General features: G+C 55.5%; 1 protein-coding gene across 3 annotated transcripts in view; it reads right to left on the bottom strand.

The window, feature by feature from the left end:
- Positions 1-2,448: 2,448 nt before the first annotated feature.
- The window catches only part of BMP1 (bone morphogenetic protein 1), a 43,909-nt gene continuing 27,794 nt past the window's right edge, over positions 2,449-18,563 (bottom strand). For 2 of the 3 annotated variants that reach the window (XM_055346059.1, XM_055346060.1), the window contains 8 exons: positions 16,646-16,771; positions 15,749-15,909; positions 15,198-15,378; positions 11,016-11,141; positions 7,724-7,851; positions 7,114-7,327; positions 5,282-5,532; positions 2,449-3,190 (listed from right to left, as the gene is read on the bottom strand). In XM_055346059.1, coding sequence (XP_055202034.1) covers positions 3,056-3,190; positions 5,282-5,532; positions 7,114-7,327; positions 7,724-7,851; positions 11,016-11,141; positions 15,198-15,378; positions 15,749-15,909; positions 16,646-16,771 — 1,322 coding nt within the window. In that variant the 3' untranslated portion in view covers positions 2,449-3,055. Of the gene's footprint in view, positions 3,191-5,281; positions 5,533-7,113; positions 7,328-7,723; positions 7,852-11,015; positions 11,142-11,488; positions 11,851-15,197; positions 15,379-15,748; positions 15,910-16,645; positions 16,772-18,563 lie in introns of those variants that run through there. The other variant, XM_055346061.1, reaches the window with a different exon arrangement.

Genomic DNA, 18,563 nt, shown 5'->3' with positions numbered 1-18,563 from the left:
CTCACCCAGGGGCACACAGCCACCAAATGGTAGAGCTTGTGTTCGAAACCGACTATTGTTTGCATGCAAGCTCATGACCTTTTCATGACGGAGAAGCATATAGGGTTTAGGGGAAAGGGAAGGGAAAGGAAGAAAGAGGAGTAAAGTGGCAGTGTAGGGCATGTGACTTCCCTCCTACTAGAGTTGAGCCACACTTGGCCCGAGACGCTCCCCACCCCCACCACTGCTGAGGAATCCCACCCTCTGGCTGCTTGGAGACTAGTCCCTGGGTTTTCTTGTCTGCCTCAGTGGTGGCAGGAAGGGGTGCTGGGGACAGGGGAGAGGCTTAGGGAGCAGAGGCCCAGGGAGGAGACAGCTGGCCAGAGCCACTGGGTAAAGGATGCCAGAGCCATATCTCCTGACTGCCAGGCTAACACTGTTGTCCTGGCCTCTATGGGTGCTCCCGGAGGGATCAGTCTGAAGCTCCAGGGTGTGCACTTATCTCAACCTGGGAGCACAGTCTGGGGCAGGTCCATCCCGGCTCTTTCACTGCTGGCCACGCACTCAGGACCAAAGAGATCCTCGGTCCTTCACTATCCTGAAGACAGTTGTAGGCAAGGATGCCTTCCTTTGACATGCAGTTGGTCTAGTCTAGAACCCTGAAGCAGCCAGAAGGTGAGGTAGGTGGGGCTCTGGGAGCACATGAATTGATTAAGTTCTGGAATATGTATCAATGGCCTGCACCTGGCACCTGAGCAGCCTCCACCACCCCCAGAGGCAGCCTCTGAAGACAGCCCAGAGAAGACAGGGAGGGCCGATCAGCACAGTCCCTGAGTCATTAGAGGGGTCTGAGTCTATGGTGGTGATGGAGTCTTGGGACAGGGGACTGGGGTGGCTGCATGAGCTGCCTCTGGCTGTGGCATTACTGTTCACAGAGCCCTTATTCAGGATGGAGGACCAGGGACTGGAACCCTTACGTCTGGATGGGGTTAGGATCTTGGCTCTTTCTGGATATGTGGCTTATGAATGGCGAGTATGTCCTCTGAGCTTCAGAAGAACCTGGAAGGCTGGTGCGGAGAGGTGTTGACCACTGACTACAAATTCTGCTGTGGAGAAGCTGATGCCAAGTTGGTTGGCAAAGAGTCTGGGTGAGATGCCCGGGCAGCTCCAATGGTTCGGGGGCCTTTCCATTCTGCTCATGGCCTCCAGGCTGTCCTGAGCACTAAGGTCAGAGGAGGTGGAATAGGGAGGGGTGGCTGTGATGTCACAGCCTGTGACCTCATTGGGACAATAGGCAATAACCCCTCAGGCCATCACCCCTTCCCTTACAGGATTTCAAGGGCTCATCTGCCAGCAGGACTGGAAGAGAGAGCTGCAGCCTGACAGTGGGAGCAGGCTGGCTTCCTGGAAGGAGAGGGTCCTGCCTACACATCAGATGCCAGCAACGTGTCTGGTTTCCACTACTGCATTCTGCTTACAGGGCCCATCTGGGGTGCACCGTGCTATACTGCTGTCTGGGGGTAGGTCCCCTCCCACAGTCCAGATAGCATCTGGCATGACATGTGCCTCTGCAGTAGGGAGGAGCGTGGGGCCGGTAAAAGACCTATAGAGCCACTGAAGGATCTCAGGGAGCCCCAGGGCTTGAAGCAGGATGCCTGGCTCTCTCTGAAATAGAGTGGCCAGCCCAGGCATAAGAACCTGGGTCCCCTCTTTGCTTTCTTGCCCTTTGAGATCCTTGTAGAGAAAGGGGAGAGGTTCCTCTGAAAGGAGGGAGCAGAGATGTGGCTTCTGTCCTCCTGGCCTCTGGGAAACAGGTCTGGGCCTCACTGCCGGCTGGAGGGGGAGGAGGCAATGGCAGGAAAGAGGAGGCCAGACAAGACACAGCCTTGGGAGAGGGGGCCAGAGCTGGAATGTTTGTTCAGTGGCTGCTGAGTGTCTGGCTCTTGTCTCCATGAGAAGAGAAGGACCTGCAGGGGGCCAGCACTTGGTGTTTGACCTTCAGGAAGGCAGAGTTTCGGGGCCAGTTAGTGGATCTGTTCAGGCTGATGCCAGTCTGGCTTCTGGTGGGCTCCCCTAGGACACCCTCCAGCCCACCCACCCCTTCCCCAGACAGAGACAGAAAACCCGGATGGACACCAGCTGGGCAGACACATGCTTGTCCGTTTTTACATACCTCCCCCTCCCCGCCCCCAAACAGCCTCTTTACAGAATGTTCCACTCCTCAAGTTGTGTGGGAGGGCTCTGAGCACTGCGTGTATGCTGTACGCCTACAGGCTGAAGTGTGCGAGGCGGCTGTGTTTGTGTGTGCCCGAGTGTGAAATCACACCCTCAGGGGTCCTGGAATCGAGGGATGGAAGGGCAGCCAGCGAGGCCAGGTGTCCTGGCTGTGGGCCGGTCCCAGACATGGCAAGCCGGCACATCTGGAATGAGATGCCCCCCCCATCCCAGACAGCATCTGGCACAAGACACTGGCTGTAACACTTTCAGTTTATTGGCTGGGGTGCCCTGGTGTGGCTGACCAGCCGCTGGGCCTGAGAGAAGCCCCGTCTTGTTTCCGCACCCCCTCCCCGGCATCTCCCCACCGTGGCTCCTGTGGGACTCAGATGGAAACTCATGCCCCAGGAAGCGGGGAGGTGGAGGCTTAAACAAACCAAACCGAGGTTGGAGAAGGGGTGGGAAATGTACGTTACAATGAAGATATGCCACCGGCTATACACAATACAGCGCGCGTAGAGCGAGCAGAGGAGATGGGCAGGTCTGCTGACACCCTCCCCACCAGGCCAGGCCCCCAGAGAGGACTGGCCACTTCAAGTGTCTCAGTGAAAACTCTGGCTCCCTGGCCCTGGTCCCCTTGCTCTGTTGGGGGCAAGGAGGAAGGGATCACGTGGAAGGGGCTCATGAAGGAGTCCAATTCTCCTTGCCTCCTGAGGACAGCCTCACCTGGACCATCGGCCTGCAGGTCCTGGTGCCTGGGGGAAGGGGATGGGGTGCCCACCTCCCGCCCACCTCCCACTGTCCAGTCCAGGTGACTGAGGGCAGCAGGTCTCCCGTCCTGGCCCCCGTGGGAGGGCAGTGGTCATTTCCTGCTGTGCAGTGTGTCCTGGAACTTGGTGCTGGTGTACCGCAGGTGGAAGCCTTTTTTGGTGATGGTGTCATCTGAGTGGAATTTCACCAGGACAGAGTCTCCCGCCGAGTACACCTCCTCAGGAGGCTGACAGAGGAAAGAGATGGGCATGAGGCTGAGGCTGTTGTTTTTCCTCCCCAGGATCCCCCGCTCTAAGGAAGGCGGGCAGCTCCCAGAGATTCACCAGACTCCCTCAGCCCCTTGAAGCAGGAGAAAGACTATTGCCAGTGGGAGTTTAAGGGGGTGCCTGGAGGAGGGCAGGAAGTGGGGCACAGAGGAGCTTGTCTTAAGTTCAGAGTCACACTTCATTCTAAATCCAGTGCTGGGCGCCCGGGTGGCTCAATAGTTGAGCATCTGCCTTTGGCTCAGGTCGTGATCCCGGGGTCCTGGGATCCAGTCCCACATCGGGCTCCCCGGGGGGAGCCTACTTCTCCCTCTGCCTGTGTCTCTGTCCCTCTTTCTCTGTGTCTCTCATGAATAAATAAATAAAATCTTAAAAAAAAAAAAAACAAAACCCAGTGCTGCTATTAACTAGTTAGTTGTGAGGTCTTAGGTCAGGCTCTGCCCCTCTCTGGGCCTCATTTCCTCCAAGGGTAAAAGGGGGGAAACGCTCCCTGCTCTCCAAGCCTAGAAGGTCTGGTGGGGGCTTGAGGAGAGAGCAAAGGAGAGGGCAGCTGTGAAAGGGTTTTACAAAGGGACTGAGTTCTCCTAGACGCTGCCTTTTCACTGTCCCAGCTGTCTCCTGGAGAAGGTGGGATAGCTGGGGCCCCCAGCTGGAGATGTGGCCATTCCTCGCCTGTCCCCCTCCAGTTCTGGCCATGATCAGCTTCAGATGATGCCTCTTCCTAGGCCCCTGCAAGCCCCTCCTCACCGCTGTGCACAGGTCCTCAGAGGGAGAGTTACCAGAGCATCGGCCCACAGATGCCCTGGCTCTCAGGGCATAGAAAGCATTATTTCCGAGAACCTTGGGGACATTTCCAGCAACCTTGCCAGGAAGCCCTGACGAGATTGGGTTCCTTCCCCAGGTCCCCTCCCGCTGGCTCCAGCCTGGTGGAAGTCTCTGGAAGAAGCCACCTGGGGACACCGGATTTGATGTGCGGCTCAGTGGAATGTGCCAGATCAAGGGCAAAATGGGGAGGGGGTGCTGGCTTGACAGCCAGGGGATTCCATAATGGTGAGCCAGGCAGGCTGAGAGGCCTGTGTGCTCTGCTCCTGCTCTACCTCTCCACCTCCAGACCCGGTCAGAGTCCTACAATGGCTGAAGCTCTGTTCTAAGGGCACATTCAGCTGGCTGATGCTGGGTCCAGCAGATGCTGCAGCTCCGGGAAGCTTAACCCTTCTTAGGGTGCCCAGGCTGTCCTGAAGCATGGCCATGAGAGAGCTGAGGGACCAGGGAGGTGATGGAGGGAGGGCGCGCATGCACCTGTGTGTAATGGAGAGGGAAAGATGCTATTATCTTGAAGGGGAAAAGGATTCACAAAAACAAAAGAAAAAAAAAAAGAAGCCACAACCTCTGACTGAGAGGAAAATAAATCCACCTCTGTGGTTTTCCCGTGGCCTTGGGTAAAATCCCATTGAGCAAACTTTTGCCCACGGCCTCTAAAAGTGCCATTTTTATGGACCACGAAGCAATGCTCAGCATCTGCTTGGACAGTAGCTCCAAAGGCTTTGGGACCCAGCTGGCCTCCCACCAAGAAGAGAAAATTGGCAGTGGAAGAGATGAGGGTGTTTTTATGGCTCGGCCAGAATGACTGGTTAGCACAGTTCGGCTCAGGCCCCAGAATCCTGGCTTTTGCCCCAACCTCTGCCCCTGCCCCTCAGCCCTGGTAAGCTAGCTGCCTTGGGACTGGAACAAGGGATGAGGGGGGCAGAGGGAACTCCATCCTTCTCCCCAGATGCCAGCTACCCTGTAGGTCCACAAAACCAGTGCTGAGACAGCTTTGGTCAGGGCAGGGCCTGTCCCAGAGGCCACCGTAACCACAGCATTGGCCAAAGAAGGACCAGATTTCCTGGGTGGGGATGGCCCAGGCCAGAGCAGGCCTCTATGAGCCGCCACCCACCAGGCCGGGTGTCCCAGCTCCTGCAAAGGGCCAGGCGTGTGCTCCCACCCATACTGGCACCCCCGAGCTGCAGAGGCAGGGCCGCGTGGGTGCTGGGCTGGGGGTGGGGGGGTCTCACCCCTGAGCCGCAGTAGCGTCCCAGTCTGGGCGCTGTGCTGTCATAGCCATCGAAGAGCTCCATGTAGTCGTAGCCACAGTCTGTCTCCTCCTCCACCTCGAAGGTCTGGAACACCAGCTCCACGCCGTAGCCTTCTTCTGCCACAATGACCCACTCGCAGTCCACCCCCCCTGGGTAGTTGTTGTCGCCAAACTGGGCGTGGGAGTAAAGATCCTTGGTCCTCACCTCTGCCCGCACCTGGCCTCCACACTCTGCAGGAGGACGACGAAGTCAGCTGCGGCTCCCCGGGCACCTCCAGGAGCTGAACCCCCGTGGCACCTCCAGGAGCTGAACCCCCATGGCTAGATGGAAGCCCTGGGGGAGGGCCACACAGCTGGTGGTGGGTGGCTGTGGACCCGGCCCAGGACAGGGCCCACAGCAAGTGCTCTCCTGCTCCACCTCCAGATGGATGCCCGGGGACACAGGGGAGGGCATGCTTGTCAAAAGAGGACATTGCTAATTTGCTCCAGCTGATGGCCTCCATGGAAGAATGTGGGTCCTCTGTTGCCAGAGCTTCCATTCTTAACAGAGAAGAACTACATCTGGATTTTCTGCAAACACTTCTGATTTTTAAATGTTGGCTCAAATGTGTAAAAAACACAGTGTGGGCCAAACAGAACAGGTCTGAGGGCCAGACAGAATTCCGGGCCTCCAGTCTGTGATCCTCTATTGAGGGGTGGAGGAGAGTGCACAGGGCAAGGCCCTGGGTGTCCATCCTCCTCGGGAAGCCCTCTGGCCTCTGGGACAGGCCAGGGGCTTGGTGCTCATGTTTCCCTGGAGGCTTGGGGTTGGGGGGGCGGGACTGGGCCTGAGTCAGGGCCTGAGTCAGGAACTGAGTTGCAAGGGAGGAAGGGAGGCTGTGTGCCCATCAGTCCCGGGGACTCCCCAACAGAGGGCTCGAGTCCCACAAGGAGCTTTTGAAGCCCTCATCTGACACCCCTGGTCTGATGTGCCAGGCCTCCTGAACCTGGGCTTCAGCCGCTCTCTGCTGCTGCTTTGTTTCAATGTCACGGCTGTCCTCACACACCCGTTGCTTAAGCCAAAGGAAATGACCTGTGGTCACCTGTATACACCCAGAGTTCTCCTGGGGTTGTGGCTGTGCCTGGGGCTCCTCCCCCTACTGGAATGACCCTACCAACCACCTTCGGAGCTAGAGCTTATCATGTTCTGTCTCATGCTGGAGTCATCTGTGCACGTCCCATCTCACCTCTGGACTGTGAGTTCCTAGGGTGGGTGAGGGGCTCATGCCTCATTCATCACCATGTGTCCCTCCAAGTCTTGCATGGGACCACAGCTCAGGAAACAGTTGTTGAATCAATGGACAAGGGATCTCTAAGTAAGCCCCTCCAGGGCTGAGATGTTTGCTTTGTTTTTGTGAGCAGCACTTACAACACTGCCTCAAACATGTTATGGGTTAATAAATATCTGCAGAATGAATGAACGAGTGACTTTTGGGGGTTGGAATGTGGGTGGGCTGCTGCATGGTCAAGTGTCCTACAGCTGGGGACTCTGGGCCTTCCCTCCCCATCCCTGAGTTCCCCACCCACTGTCGTCACTGCCCTCTGTTTTCCAAGCCTCCCTCCCCTACTCTCCTCTTAGTGGTCGCTCTCCGCTCCCCTGCCCGGTGCTCAGAACGCAGTCTCTCTCCACCCAGGCCACAGGTTCAGTCCAGCTGCCCCGTCACACACTCTTCATAACCCCCCTGTAAACCTCCTGAGCCTGGGCCTGCCTCTGAGACCAGGATCAGCAGATGCTTGCGGGCTGCCCCGTGCCCTGGCCCGAGGTGGCCTCACCTGTTGAGTGGGATGCCTGGAAGCCCTTCCTCTGGACAGAGTTGTCAGAGTAGAAGCGCAGGAACATGCGGCTGCCCGTGGCCAGGACAGGCTCGGGCTTCTTGCTCCCACAGAAGCGGCCCAGGACAGGGGCCTTTGCGTCACGTCCGTCATACACCTCCAGGTGGTCATAGGCACACTCAGGCTGGGACTCAATGTCCATCTCCATGAAGGTCTGGAGGGCATGAGGGAGGATGGCAAATTCAGAATGTGGCTGCGGGGTGGGGGGCAGCAGGTGGTCCCACATCTAGGCCTCTGGACCCCAGCTCCTAGAGGTCCAGGGAAGCCATCCCTGCTGGTGGTACTACGGGTAGCAATGAGGGAAGACCTGGGAATGGGCCATGGGAGGCACATCCCTATGTGCACTGGGGAAGGGCCACCGTCCAGACGAGACTGGGGTCTTACTAGGGTCCTCACAGGGATGACAGCCCTGTGGGCTCAGCCAGGCCACAGTCTGCAGTCTGCATCACTCTGAGTTTCCTAGGGCTTTGGAGCTGATAGGAAATAGGTGGTGGCCAGATGGCACAGAGGAGCAGGAGCACCCATGCAGGCTGGGGTGTGGGCACCTTACCAGTTTGACACGGTGGCCGGGGGTGCTAGAGATAGCCCAGGTGCACTCCTTCTTGCTGGGATATTTATCGGGCCAGTTGGGGCTGGTGATGGTGCCACTGGTGGATGTCACCTTGTGGTCACAGCCGGCTGTGGGGAAGTGAGGGGAAGGGGATCAGAAGGACCCCAGTGCTCCAATGCCCCCTGTGAAGAAAGGAACAAAGCCCTTCTCTCCTGTCCTCCTTGCTTCTCTTGCTCCTTACCTACAAACTGATGGAAGGCTTACATGAATTCTTTTCTGCTCAGTTACCTATGGCCAGGGAAATCTAGCTGCTTGCTTCCAAGCAAGGCCCTGCCCTGGCAGCTTCTACGGAAGCTACCCTCACAGGTGCCCCTGTGCAGATCTTTGGATCTTTGAGGCCATCTGGTCACACCCTGTCTGCCCTCCACGATGCTGTCATCCTCTGGTCTCCTGCCACATCTCCACAATCACAGAAGACTTTGACACCTGACTCAGTTCTCTGGTCACTCCTGCGGCCATCCTAGGTGATGTCAGCAAACACACTGGCCTCTCTGTCTCTGATCTTCTCAGCTCTCCTGGTGCTTATCTTCTTCCTCTCGAGGTGGGCTTTCCATCCCCCACCATTTCCTTGTGCTTCCAGTATCACGTCTCTGTGATCACCTCCTGTTCTTTCACGGTGCTGTCCCTTCACTGCTTCTTCAGCTTTAGAGAGTCCTCTGTGGCCTTGGTCTTTCCTGCTTCTCCCAATATTTCCTCCTTGGTTGACTTAACTTACTTCCCTATCTGACTGACCACGTGGCCGATCACCCAACTACTCATCAACATGCTGTTCTCTACTATACCATCTTGGAAAGCCCCATCTGTGGCCCCAACCACTGGGGACCCAAACCACTAGATACCCTTGGATCTGTCCTTCACCAGCTCCACCTCTCACCTCTTCAACAGTTGACTCCAAACCCTCAGCCCTCCTCCCTCCCAGAAGATCAGCTCTCCTCCTGCCTCCCTGAGAAAATCAGGGCCTCAAATATGAACAACTTTCCCTTCCTGGCCCCTACCTGCAAACTCACTTTCCCCTTTCCTTGTTTCTAAGAAGGCGTCCCTCCTTCTGTGACCTGGAGCTCATTGGCACCCACCTCCTGGATACCCTTGAACCACAAATTACCCACTCTGAGTCTCTGTTCCAGCTCTGCCAGCCCACGGACCTTCCTAAGGTTTGCCCCATCCTGAAATAGCTCTCCCATGGCCCTACATTCCCTCCAGCTGCTGCTCCTTTTCTTCTCAGTTGACCTTCAAGAAAACTTGCTGTCACCACATTCTCACGACTAAAGGCTCCTTGATCCATTGCAATCTGCCTTCCACCTCTGAAAGCGTGGCCTCCCAAACACATTTAAAAGCTGATGCCCCGGATCCCTGGGTGGCGCAGCGGTTTGGCACCTGCCTTTGGCCCAGGGCGTGATCCTGGAGACCCGGGATCGAATCCCACGTCGGGCTCCCGGTGCATAGGGCCTGCTTCTCCCTCTGCCTATGTCTCTGCCTCTCTCCCTCTCTCTCTCTCTCTGTGACTATCATAAATAAATAAAAATTTAAAAAAAATAAATAAAAGCTGATGCCCATTATTTATTATCATCCAGTCTGACAGGTCCCTCAGGGAAAAATGGGCAGCCTCTGTCCTGCGGGCCAGGGAGGAGAAAGGGATGGGTGGGCGCCTATGGTCAGCAGCTCACAGGAGGAACGAACACACAGCTTCGAGGCCCTGAGAGCAGCGTGTGGGCTGCGCAGAGGCCCCGGTGGAGGCAGGTGGAGCTCCTGGCTCTCTACATTGGACCTGTGGGCTGTGTCCATCATCCTTCTGTGGTCCCCCATGGCCACGCTTACTGTCTGCCCTCAATTCTACACCTCTCTTCCCTCTAGCTTCTGGATGCATGCCCGCTTCTCCCCCAGCTAGATGGCAGCCTCCTTGGGGGCAGAGGGATTCCTGCCTTGAGCCCCCTGCCAAACTCTGCACAGCACTGCACCCTTGCAGGGATTCAGGAAATAGTGCCTTGTCATTCTCCTAGCTTTTGAGTGAGGCACGGTGAATGCTTCTCAAGTGACTCAGCGCCACGTACAGACTGTCTGTCCAGAAGTGTGAGACCTCTCCCGGCTTCCCGGCTACCCAGTCAGTGCTAATGCGCTCTTTTTCTCACAGTACAGAGAGAGAGAGTGCACTTTGGACAACCTCAGAATAAGGTCCCCTCCAGCTAAAAGAGTCCTTGTGAGTCAGGAAGTCCATATTCAGGGAGCCTGAAGGGATCGACTTGGAAGCTCTTGAGCGCTGCTGAGTGCTTCAATTCTGTATATTTTAGCCAGGAGTTTGTATGTTTATACCTTGGTCATCCACCTGATAACACTGAGAAGAGGCATTTGCCAGGCCTTGTGCTAAATGCTCACGTGAGACCTATAAGACTTCGCATGCTGCAAAGTAGGTCCCATTGTTTATCACCTCATGGGTGAGGAACCTAAAGCTCAGAGAGGTGAAGGGACTCACCCAAAGTCACACAGGCATTCAGTGGCAGAGCCAAGTCTACATTGTGCTACTGGGATAGTATGTTCCCAGCAGGCAGGGAACACAATAGAATTAATGACTTGGAACAGGCCAGCGTTGTATCATGTCCAAAGAGGTATCAGATGATATTGGTGATGATAAGAGAGCTGTTTCCAAATATCTGCAAGGTTTTAGTGTCTGGGAGGCAGTGACTGTTCTGAGTGTCCTCCAGGGGTCAGAAGTGTGACCAGTACAGGTGACACACGTGACTGTGCTTGCTGTGAGCCAGTCACTACTCAGAGCACTGCGGAGAGCCCCATGCCCTGATGAGGTGGGTCTGTTACCACCTAGGGGTCACACAGAGCACACAGAGGCACTGGAGGGTGGGCAGCTGGCTAAGCGGCAGGGCTGGGCCAGGGAGCCTGTGCTCTTAACCGCTATGCCATCTTGCCTCCGCCACAGGAAGGTTGTTAGGAAGAGAGGGACTTGGACATTGATTTTGAGAACTAATCTGCCAAATCAGTCTCAAATAGAGGCCGAGGACAGGTGTGAGCCCCTCCCTTCCTGATGGGCACAAGCAGATGGAAGTGTGTGTGTGGGAGTCTGTGGACCAGGTGGGAGGTCAAACACGGTGACCTCAGAGGCCACTCATGTCCTTGAGCCTACATGGAGCTTGATGGCGATGGTGATGGCAACTCTGCCTCCCGTGCCCCGGTCTCTGGGGCGCCCCCTCCCTGGGGCTCTGGGGGCCGCGTGGGCAGTGCTCACCTTCCTTGCAGTCGTGCTTGTTGTCGTGCAGGACGAAGCCGCTGCGACACTGGCACTCGTAGCTGCCGAACGTGTTGACGCAGTCTTGCTGGCAGCCTCCGTTGTCCTTGGAGCACTCGTCCTTGTCTGCAGGGGAGCACACAAGGCGGGCCCGGGTCTGTGCAGGGCTGGGGGCCAGGTGGTCGCCCCAGGGGAAGCGGGAGGCTGGCTAGGCTTCCTCCCCCCGGGGGCGCAGGGAGGGGTGGCCCCGGCCCAGGTGGTGGTGGTGGTGGTGGTGGTGGTGGTGGTGGTGGTGGGGTCCGGGGTGGTGCCTCCAGCGGAGCCAGCCAAGCGGCCCAGCTGTGGGGAAAGAAAGTAGAAGTGGGGTGGACGGAGGGCCGGGGGCTGCAGCTGACCCATGTGGGCACCCTCTACCATTACCTGCTTACTGGACAGACGGACAAGTGGAAAAACAGACACACGGACAAGCAGACTGCAAGAGAAAGGGGCAGGACGCGAGGGTCCCTCTTTTACTTCACAACAGGAAATGTCACAGACACCATCAAAATGGGAGGGGGTGGGGTGGGGAAGGTCCCCTGTCCACGGGAGTGGGGACAGGGGAGAGGAGAGCACCAGTTCTGTCCGGCCAGAAGGAGGCAGGCCGGAATGGCAGAGCGGAGGTGGGGGGTGGGTGGGCACTGAAGCCCCCATCCCATTCTGTCCAAGGTGAGGTTCCTGAGTAACAAAGGGTCCGGGAGGCCTGGCAGGCCTCACTGGGGGGTCCGGTTTCTTTTCTGCACTCGGAATTTGAGCTGGTGGGGGCGTCCCCGAGGGGGCTGCAGAGCCGGCCTCTTTTCTGAAACGAGAGAGAGAAGGAGAAAAGGGACCGAGGGGTGGGGGTGGAGGGCAGGGGCCAGGGAGGGAGAGCAGTGAAAACCAGCCCGGGCCTTGGAGACAGATTCACGGGGCAGTGCAGGAAGGCAGTGGGACATACATGCAGGACGGCCATGTCCGGCGCAGCCAGGTCAAAAAGGAACAGCAGGTGGGAAGAGGCACAGCGACAGGGGACACACAGGGAGATAGCCTGTGGCAGGAAGAGGGCCTGGACGGGTTTGGAGCCGCTGTCCAGGAGGTGAGAGGTGGCGCTGGGAAGGACAGATCTAAGAGCATTGAAGGTTTTGGGTCCCCAATAGTTGGGGCCACAGATGGGCATGGGGCCCCCACCCCAGGGAAGGAGAGAGACAGATCTCCAGAAGAGGGGGGCATCCCAGGGAAAGGGTGGGCCTGGCTGAGAGCTCTGCTCTCTCATTCTGGCTGCTGCCACTTAAAGTGTGCTTAGACACACACTCACACTCACACCAACAAGCCTGTGGACAGGCTTAGGGATGCATGGTTGTCCCCACGTGGCAGCATGGACACAGACCCACAGGTACACACACACACATGCACAGGATACACAGGCAGACACGGACACTACACTAGCCATCCACCCATCTGTGTACATGAGCGCACAAGAGATCCACACTCCTCACTCCCCCATCTGTGTGAGGAAGCACGCACAGGTACAGAAACATAGGCACCTTCAGAGGCCAATACATGGGCACAAAGGCACACGCAAATGCAGAGACCACGAGCTCATCAGCAGATCGGTGGACTCAAGTGTGCTCACACATGCGGCTGCTCAAGCGTGGGTCAACCCACACACGTACTCTCCCATGAGAACACACGTGTGCACTGACACACGGAGAAACACACAGTCCCAGGCATGCGTATGTCACACCCACGTATTCTCCGGGCTGTCTGTGGTCACCTGGCACAGAGGCAGGCATTCAGGGTAGGTGTGTAGATTGAATGGACACCCAGAATTCCAGAGGGGAACCGCAAGGTAGAAGGATGCCCTCTGGCATTGAAATGGTGGGGAAAGGGTCCCTGACAGAGGGAGCCTTGTTCCTGGTCTCCATCAGTAGAGGGACCTGAGGACCTACTTCTTGGCTCCATTCTCAGGTGGCCAGACCCCTTGGGGCCGGCAGGAACCCAGGGCTAAGAGGTGGAGTCCCCAAGTCTTTCCCCAGGGCTCCTTCTCAATTAGAGCCCCACAGGGGACCACAGCTGAGGACCTTGTGGAAGCTGCCTTAGTGCCGGCCCCTGCAGGAAGGTGGGGGTGAGGGGCACGCTATGACTTCTCTTGGAGGTTTACCCAGGAACTCGCCTGTGACTATGCTGGGAGCTTCAGAGGCCCCAGCTCATGAACTGAGCCAACATTTCCCAGAAGCGTTTGGCTCTCCATGCCTTCTCATACTTGGACTCTAAATACCTAGTACAGTGCCTGGCACATAGGAGGGGTAGAAGAAATACTTGCCCGTGAATGATTGCATGGGTAAGTGGGTGGCTGAATGGATGAGTGACAGAAAAGTGAGCCCTGTGGAAGGCCTGCTTTAGCGTCCTGGGGCAGGGCTTGGGCATGGGTGGGGGTGGGAGTGGCAGCCTCACCTCGGAGCCAGGGGAGCAGGTTGCAGGGGGGACAGGAGCGGGGAGAGTGGACACGGGCCCGGACAAGGAGATGGCACTCACCCTCCAGTGCCAAATGCCCCGGAAGGTGGCTGGGGTCAGACTGAAGGTCTTCAGGCTCTTTCTTCTCCTTCTTGTCTTAGGGTCTCCTCGCTGGGTGTCCCAAAAGTCCAAAGAGCCCCCCTCCTGGGGGGCCAGAGTCAGATGCCCCCTGCCCTGAGGGCTCAACCTTGATGCCCACCGGTGAGGGTCCTCTGCAGGATTCTTGTGCTGCAGGGCAATGCCTGTGTGTGCACGTGTGTGCATGTGCGTGTGTGTGCATGTGTCTATGCAGGGCTGAGGGGCAGCTGGCCCAGTGTCGTGCCAGGGCATGGCAGTACCCAGGGGTGGAGAGCCCTGGGCTCTAGGCCTGACAGGTGTGGTGTTGGCCCCCTTCCCCCCTCCAAGACTGGAGCAACAGAAGGGCAGGAAGAGACGAGAGTAAGCAGGTAATGGTTTCCCCAGGACTGAGCCCACCCCTGAGTAGGTGATACAACCCCTCAGCCCTCGGGTGAGCACCTGTAGGATTTCCAGGTGGGCACAGGGAAGAAAAGGATTCGTGTTGCAAGGGGAGGGGTCTCAGCAAGCAGTGGGGCGCAGGGTGGGGGGACTTTAAGCAGAGCAGGTTGGCTGGTAGTGCCAAGCAGGGACCAGTGCACAGGGGCAGTGCATGGCATCCAGGTGGGGCAGGCAGGGGTGCAGGGCCACGACATAGGGGGCTCGAGGATGCAGGACCCTGGGCAAAGGAGGGGAGAAGGAAGGCAGCGTGGACTCGGCCATGGGCTTCCTGCCTTCCTGCCACCCCATGCCCGGCCCACCAGGCCTGCTGGGGATCAGGATCCCTGGGCCACTCTCCCATAAAACCCATTACTCCAGCCACTCCCTCTGCCTCCCACTCCCCCCAGCTCTTCTTCAATTTCATGGCATTTCCACCCCACCCTATCTATGTCCCAGGTCCAACTGTCTCTGAAAGACCACCAGCCTCACCCCAGGATGACAGAGGGATGACTAAAGCAGGGGAAAGGTCTCTTGGGATCCCTGGAGGCCCAGCTCAGAGAGGCTGACTACTTTCTAGGCCACCCAAAGATGAGGCCATCAAAGGGACTTGACCTCAAGCCTTCCATAGGGCGGCTCGCAATAAACACATGCTGGCTGGATCTGAGTCCCTGACGGGTGGGAAGGCTTGGGTGTTGAAGAGAGGGAGGCTCCTCATCTTTTCTGAAGGCCCCAGCATGAACCCATTTGGCACGTGGAGGGTCTGATTAGAGATGTGGCAACTGCCAGATAATCTGCTCCACACAGTCCAAGGCAAACACTCTCCTCCTTTGTGTGTACCCTGAATTCTCTGTCCATAATGAACTCCCTGGTCCCCAGGCCTGCCCTCTCTGGGGCCTTGTCATCATGGCTCCTGATACCTGGAAAGCTCTTTCCTTTCATGGGTATGCCTATGTCCTGCCCGTCCTCAGGTTGCCTCCCATAGAGCCCAGAGAATTCAGGAGTAATAGGGTTCAGGAATGGAGGGGCTGGCCTGGTGGTGGAGGGCTCGTGGGGGGAACAGAGGACAGACCCTGTGGGCCTGGCAACAGGGAGGGCTAGAAGGCATACAAGTGGCAGGGAGGAGGGGAGGCAGGCTCAGAGCTGGGGAGTCTGGGTTACCTGAGAAGAAGTGAGCCTTGAAGCCCTTTTTGGAGACTGTGTTGTCAGACTTGAACTCCACACGCATGTTGTTGTACTGGGAGGTGATGACCTCGGGCTTCTCAGAGCCACAGAACTTGCCGTGTAGCTTGGAGTCGGCTGTAAGCCCACTGCGGACTTCCACGAAGTCATACTTGCACACCTGCAGGGCAGTGCAGCTCCAGGCCTGCCTCCTCTAGGTAGTTTCTCCTGACCACCCCTACCTGGGAAGGCTTCCTGTTCTGTGGGTCCTTTTGTCTTTAATTACAAAATCTAACAACTCAAAAAGGTTCCATGTCACCCCCATTCGATCCTCTTGTGCTCTCCACATGAACCCCAGGTCTTGTCTCACTCCTCACTGCCACATGTATGCTCCCTGGCCTTGAAGTCCTCCTCCCTGACCCTCCCCTGCTTCCTGGAATTGGGAGAAGTCTCTCCTCCTCTACATTCTTTGGGTATTTCTTTATAGGAAAGGAAGCTGGCTCCCACGCCTTCAGACCTTCCTGCGTCTCCTCAGCCCAGTGGGCACTTACGTCATTGCCCTCGGTCTCAAAGAAGTCGAATTGCAGGGAGATACGGTACTGGGTGGGGGCCACCAATTGCCAGATGCAGTTTTTGTTAGGGGGGTACTCCTTGGGCCAGCCTGGGCTGGTGATGGAGCCATTCAGCTTGGTGAGGAATCCACCACAGGCAGCTGGGGGGAACAAGAGAGGAGACATCACCCACCAGGAGTCCCCACTCTGGGGAAGGGCCAGAGACATGTGCTGGGTGCATTAAGGAGATGTGGATCTTGGATTCCCTCAGCCCTGGGGCTTGTGTGTAGTCTCTCAGAAATGAGAGGGAAGCAGGCAAGGTGACGAGGGCATCTTCAGAGTATGAGGAATTGAGGACACATATGTGTGAACACTTCTACTTTCTCTGCCACAGACCAGCCAGGACATCTGCTGAGAGGGAAGAGAGTGAGTGAGGGGCTCAGGCACGGCTGGGTTCATGGGCAGCGAGGCCTGGAAGCATGGAGAGGCGGGTAGAGAGAAGCTGCCCAGCAAGATTGAGCTGAACTGGAGGCACTGGGCAGGGAGTCCCTTCACCAGCTTGTTCCCTCGGCTGAGTATTGGGAGAGGCCGAAAAATCAGTGCCTGAGAACAGTGGTTGCCAAATTGGGGATCATGACCTTGTGGAGGGTGACGAGATTTGCCAGTGGGTCAAGGTCAGCATTTTAAGTGAATAAAAATGAAAAAAAAAAAAAAAAAGAAAAGAAAAGACGAAAACAACCCAGAGTGCATCCCACTTCTGGTAAGTGTGTATTCCTTGTCTGCCAGTAGTGAAGAAAGTGCTAGGGAATCCTAGCTTTTGCAGGGAGGGTGTGACCAAAACATGAGAGATCTTGGCTGGAAGGCTTGGGTCGTGGGGCAGTGTGGGGGGATACTTACCCTCACAGCGGCGCTTGTCCGGAGCTAGCTCGTACCCGGGGTCACAGCTACACTTATAGCTGCCCAAAGTGTTGAGACACCGCTGCTCACAACCCCCGCGGTTGGGCCGCGAGCACTCGTCCACCTCTGCCGGTTGGAAGGAGAGGGGGTCAATGACTTCCAGGCCAGAGCCTGGGTCCCTCCTCATGCCCTCTGCTTGCGAGTCAAGTCCAGGGTCCCTCAGGCTTCCTTCCCGTCCAGCTCCATTGCAGGGGCCAGAGGTCAGCTGTGGACCACTCAGTCCCCAGGGGATCCTGCTAATGAGAGCCCCAAAGGGACAGGTGGTGGTGGACCCCACAGAGCCTTCCTCTGACGACAGTGATGCCTCTTATATGCCATTCTCTGGCTAAGTGCTGTTTCTTCATTTCTCCGTTAATCCTGACAAGACCTGTGATGAAGCTACTGTTGCTATCTCCATTTTACAGATGAGGAAATGAGGTTCAGACAGATTATCTCCCCACTATGACACCAGTTAAAAAAAATCACACTGTCTTCTTCCTCTCTAAACTTTCACAGCACTTTCTGCCTCTATGGGTCATTGGTATTTCTTTTACACAAACTTTTGGACTTTAAGGCAACTCCCGAATTATTATTTCAATTCATAGTTAAGCACTTATCATGTGTTAGCTACTTTTATATAAGTGTGTCATTTACTCAATGAGATATGCAGTGTTTCAGTGGGGTGGACCTTTTCTCCCCAGTTAGGCCATAAATTCAAGGGCAGGGCACCAGGGTCTATGCATCCCTCATACAGACTCTGTGTTGAATGCGTAAATAAAGAAGGCATGAACTCACTGCAGCAATATCACAACAGTCAAGGGGTAGAAACAGCCTAAATGTCCATCAAGAGGAGGATAAAGAAAATGTGGTGTCAGATGGGAAGAATTAATACTGTTAAAAAGTCCATACCACCCAAAGCAATCTACAGATCCAATACAATCCCGATCATAATATCATTTTCACAGAGCTATAACATGTGATCCTGAAATCTGTACAGAACCACAAAAGATTCCGAACAGCCAAAGCAATCTTGAGAAAGAACAAAGCTAGAGGTAGCACCCTCCCATATTCCAAAGTGTACTACAAAGCTATAATCAAAAATAAATAAACCAAAACAGGTGGTACTGGCACAAAAATAGACAAATAGATCAATGGAAGAGAATAGAGAGTCCAGAAAAAATATATGGTCAGTTATTCTATGACAAAGAAGGGAAGAATGTAAAATGGGGGAAAGACAGTCTCTTTAATAGATGGACAGATCGGACAGTTACGTGCCAAAGAATGCAACTGGACCACTTACATTATATACAAAAAGAAACTCAGAATGGGCTAAAGATATAAGCTATAAAACCTAAAACCATAAAACTCTTAGAAGAAAACATAGGCAGTAAGCTCTTTGACATTGGTCATAGTGTTATACGTGTATTTTTGCTCTGTCTCTTTAGGCAAGGACAACAAAAAGCAAAATAAACAAATGGGACGATGTCAAACTAAAAAGCTTTCACACAATGAAAGAAACCATCCATAAAATGAAAAGGTAACTTAATGGAAAAGGATATTCCCAAACATTATATGCAATAAGCAGTTAACATCCAAAATATATAAAGAATTCATAAAACTCAATATAAGAAAAAACCTATTGATTTAAAAATGGTCAGAAGATCTGAACAGACATTTCTCCAAAGAAGGCTTCCAGACGGCCAACAAATACATGCAAAGATGCTCCACATCACTCATCATCAGGGAAATGGAAATCAAAAGCATGTTAGGCTGTATCACCTCACCCCTGTCAGAATAGATAGTATCAAGAAGACAAGAATAACAAGTGTTGGTGGAGGATGTGGAAAAATGGGAACCCTTCTGCACTGTTGGTGGGAAT

This window comes from Nyctereutes procyonoides, unplaced genomic scaffold (genome assembly GCF_905146905.1).
Source record: "Nyctereutes procyonoides isolate TBG_1078 unplaced genomic scaffold, NYPRO_anot_genome, whole genome shotgun sequence".
NCBI classification, from domain to species: domain Eukaryota; kingdom Metazoa; phylum Chordata; class Mammalia; order Carnivora; family Canidae; genus Nyctereutes; species Nyctereutes procyonoides.
This window is presented reverse-complemented; position numbering and strand designations above follow the sequence as displayed.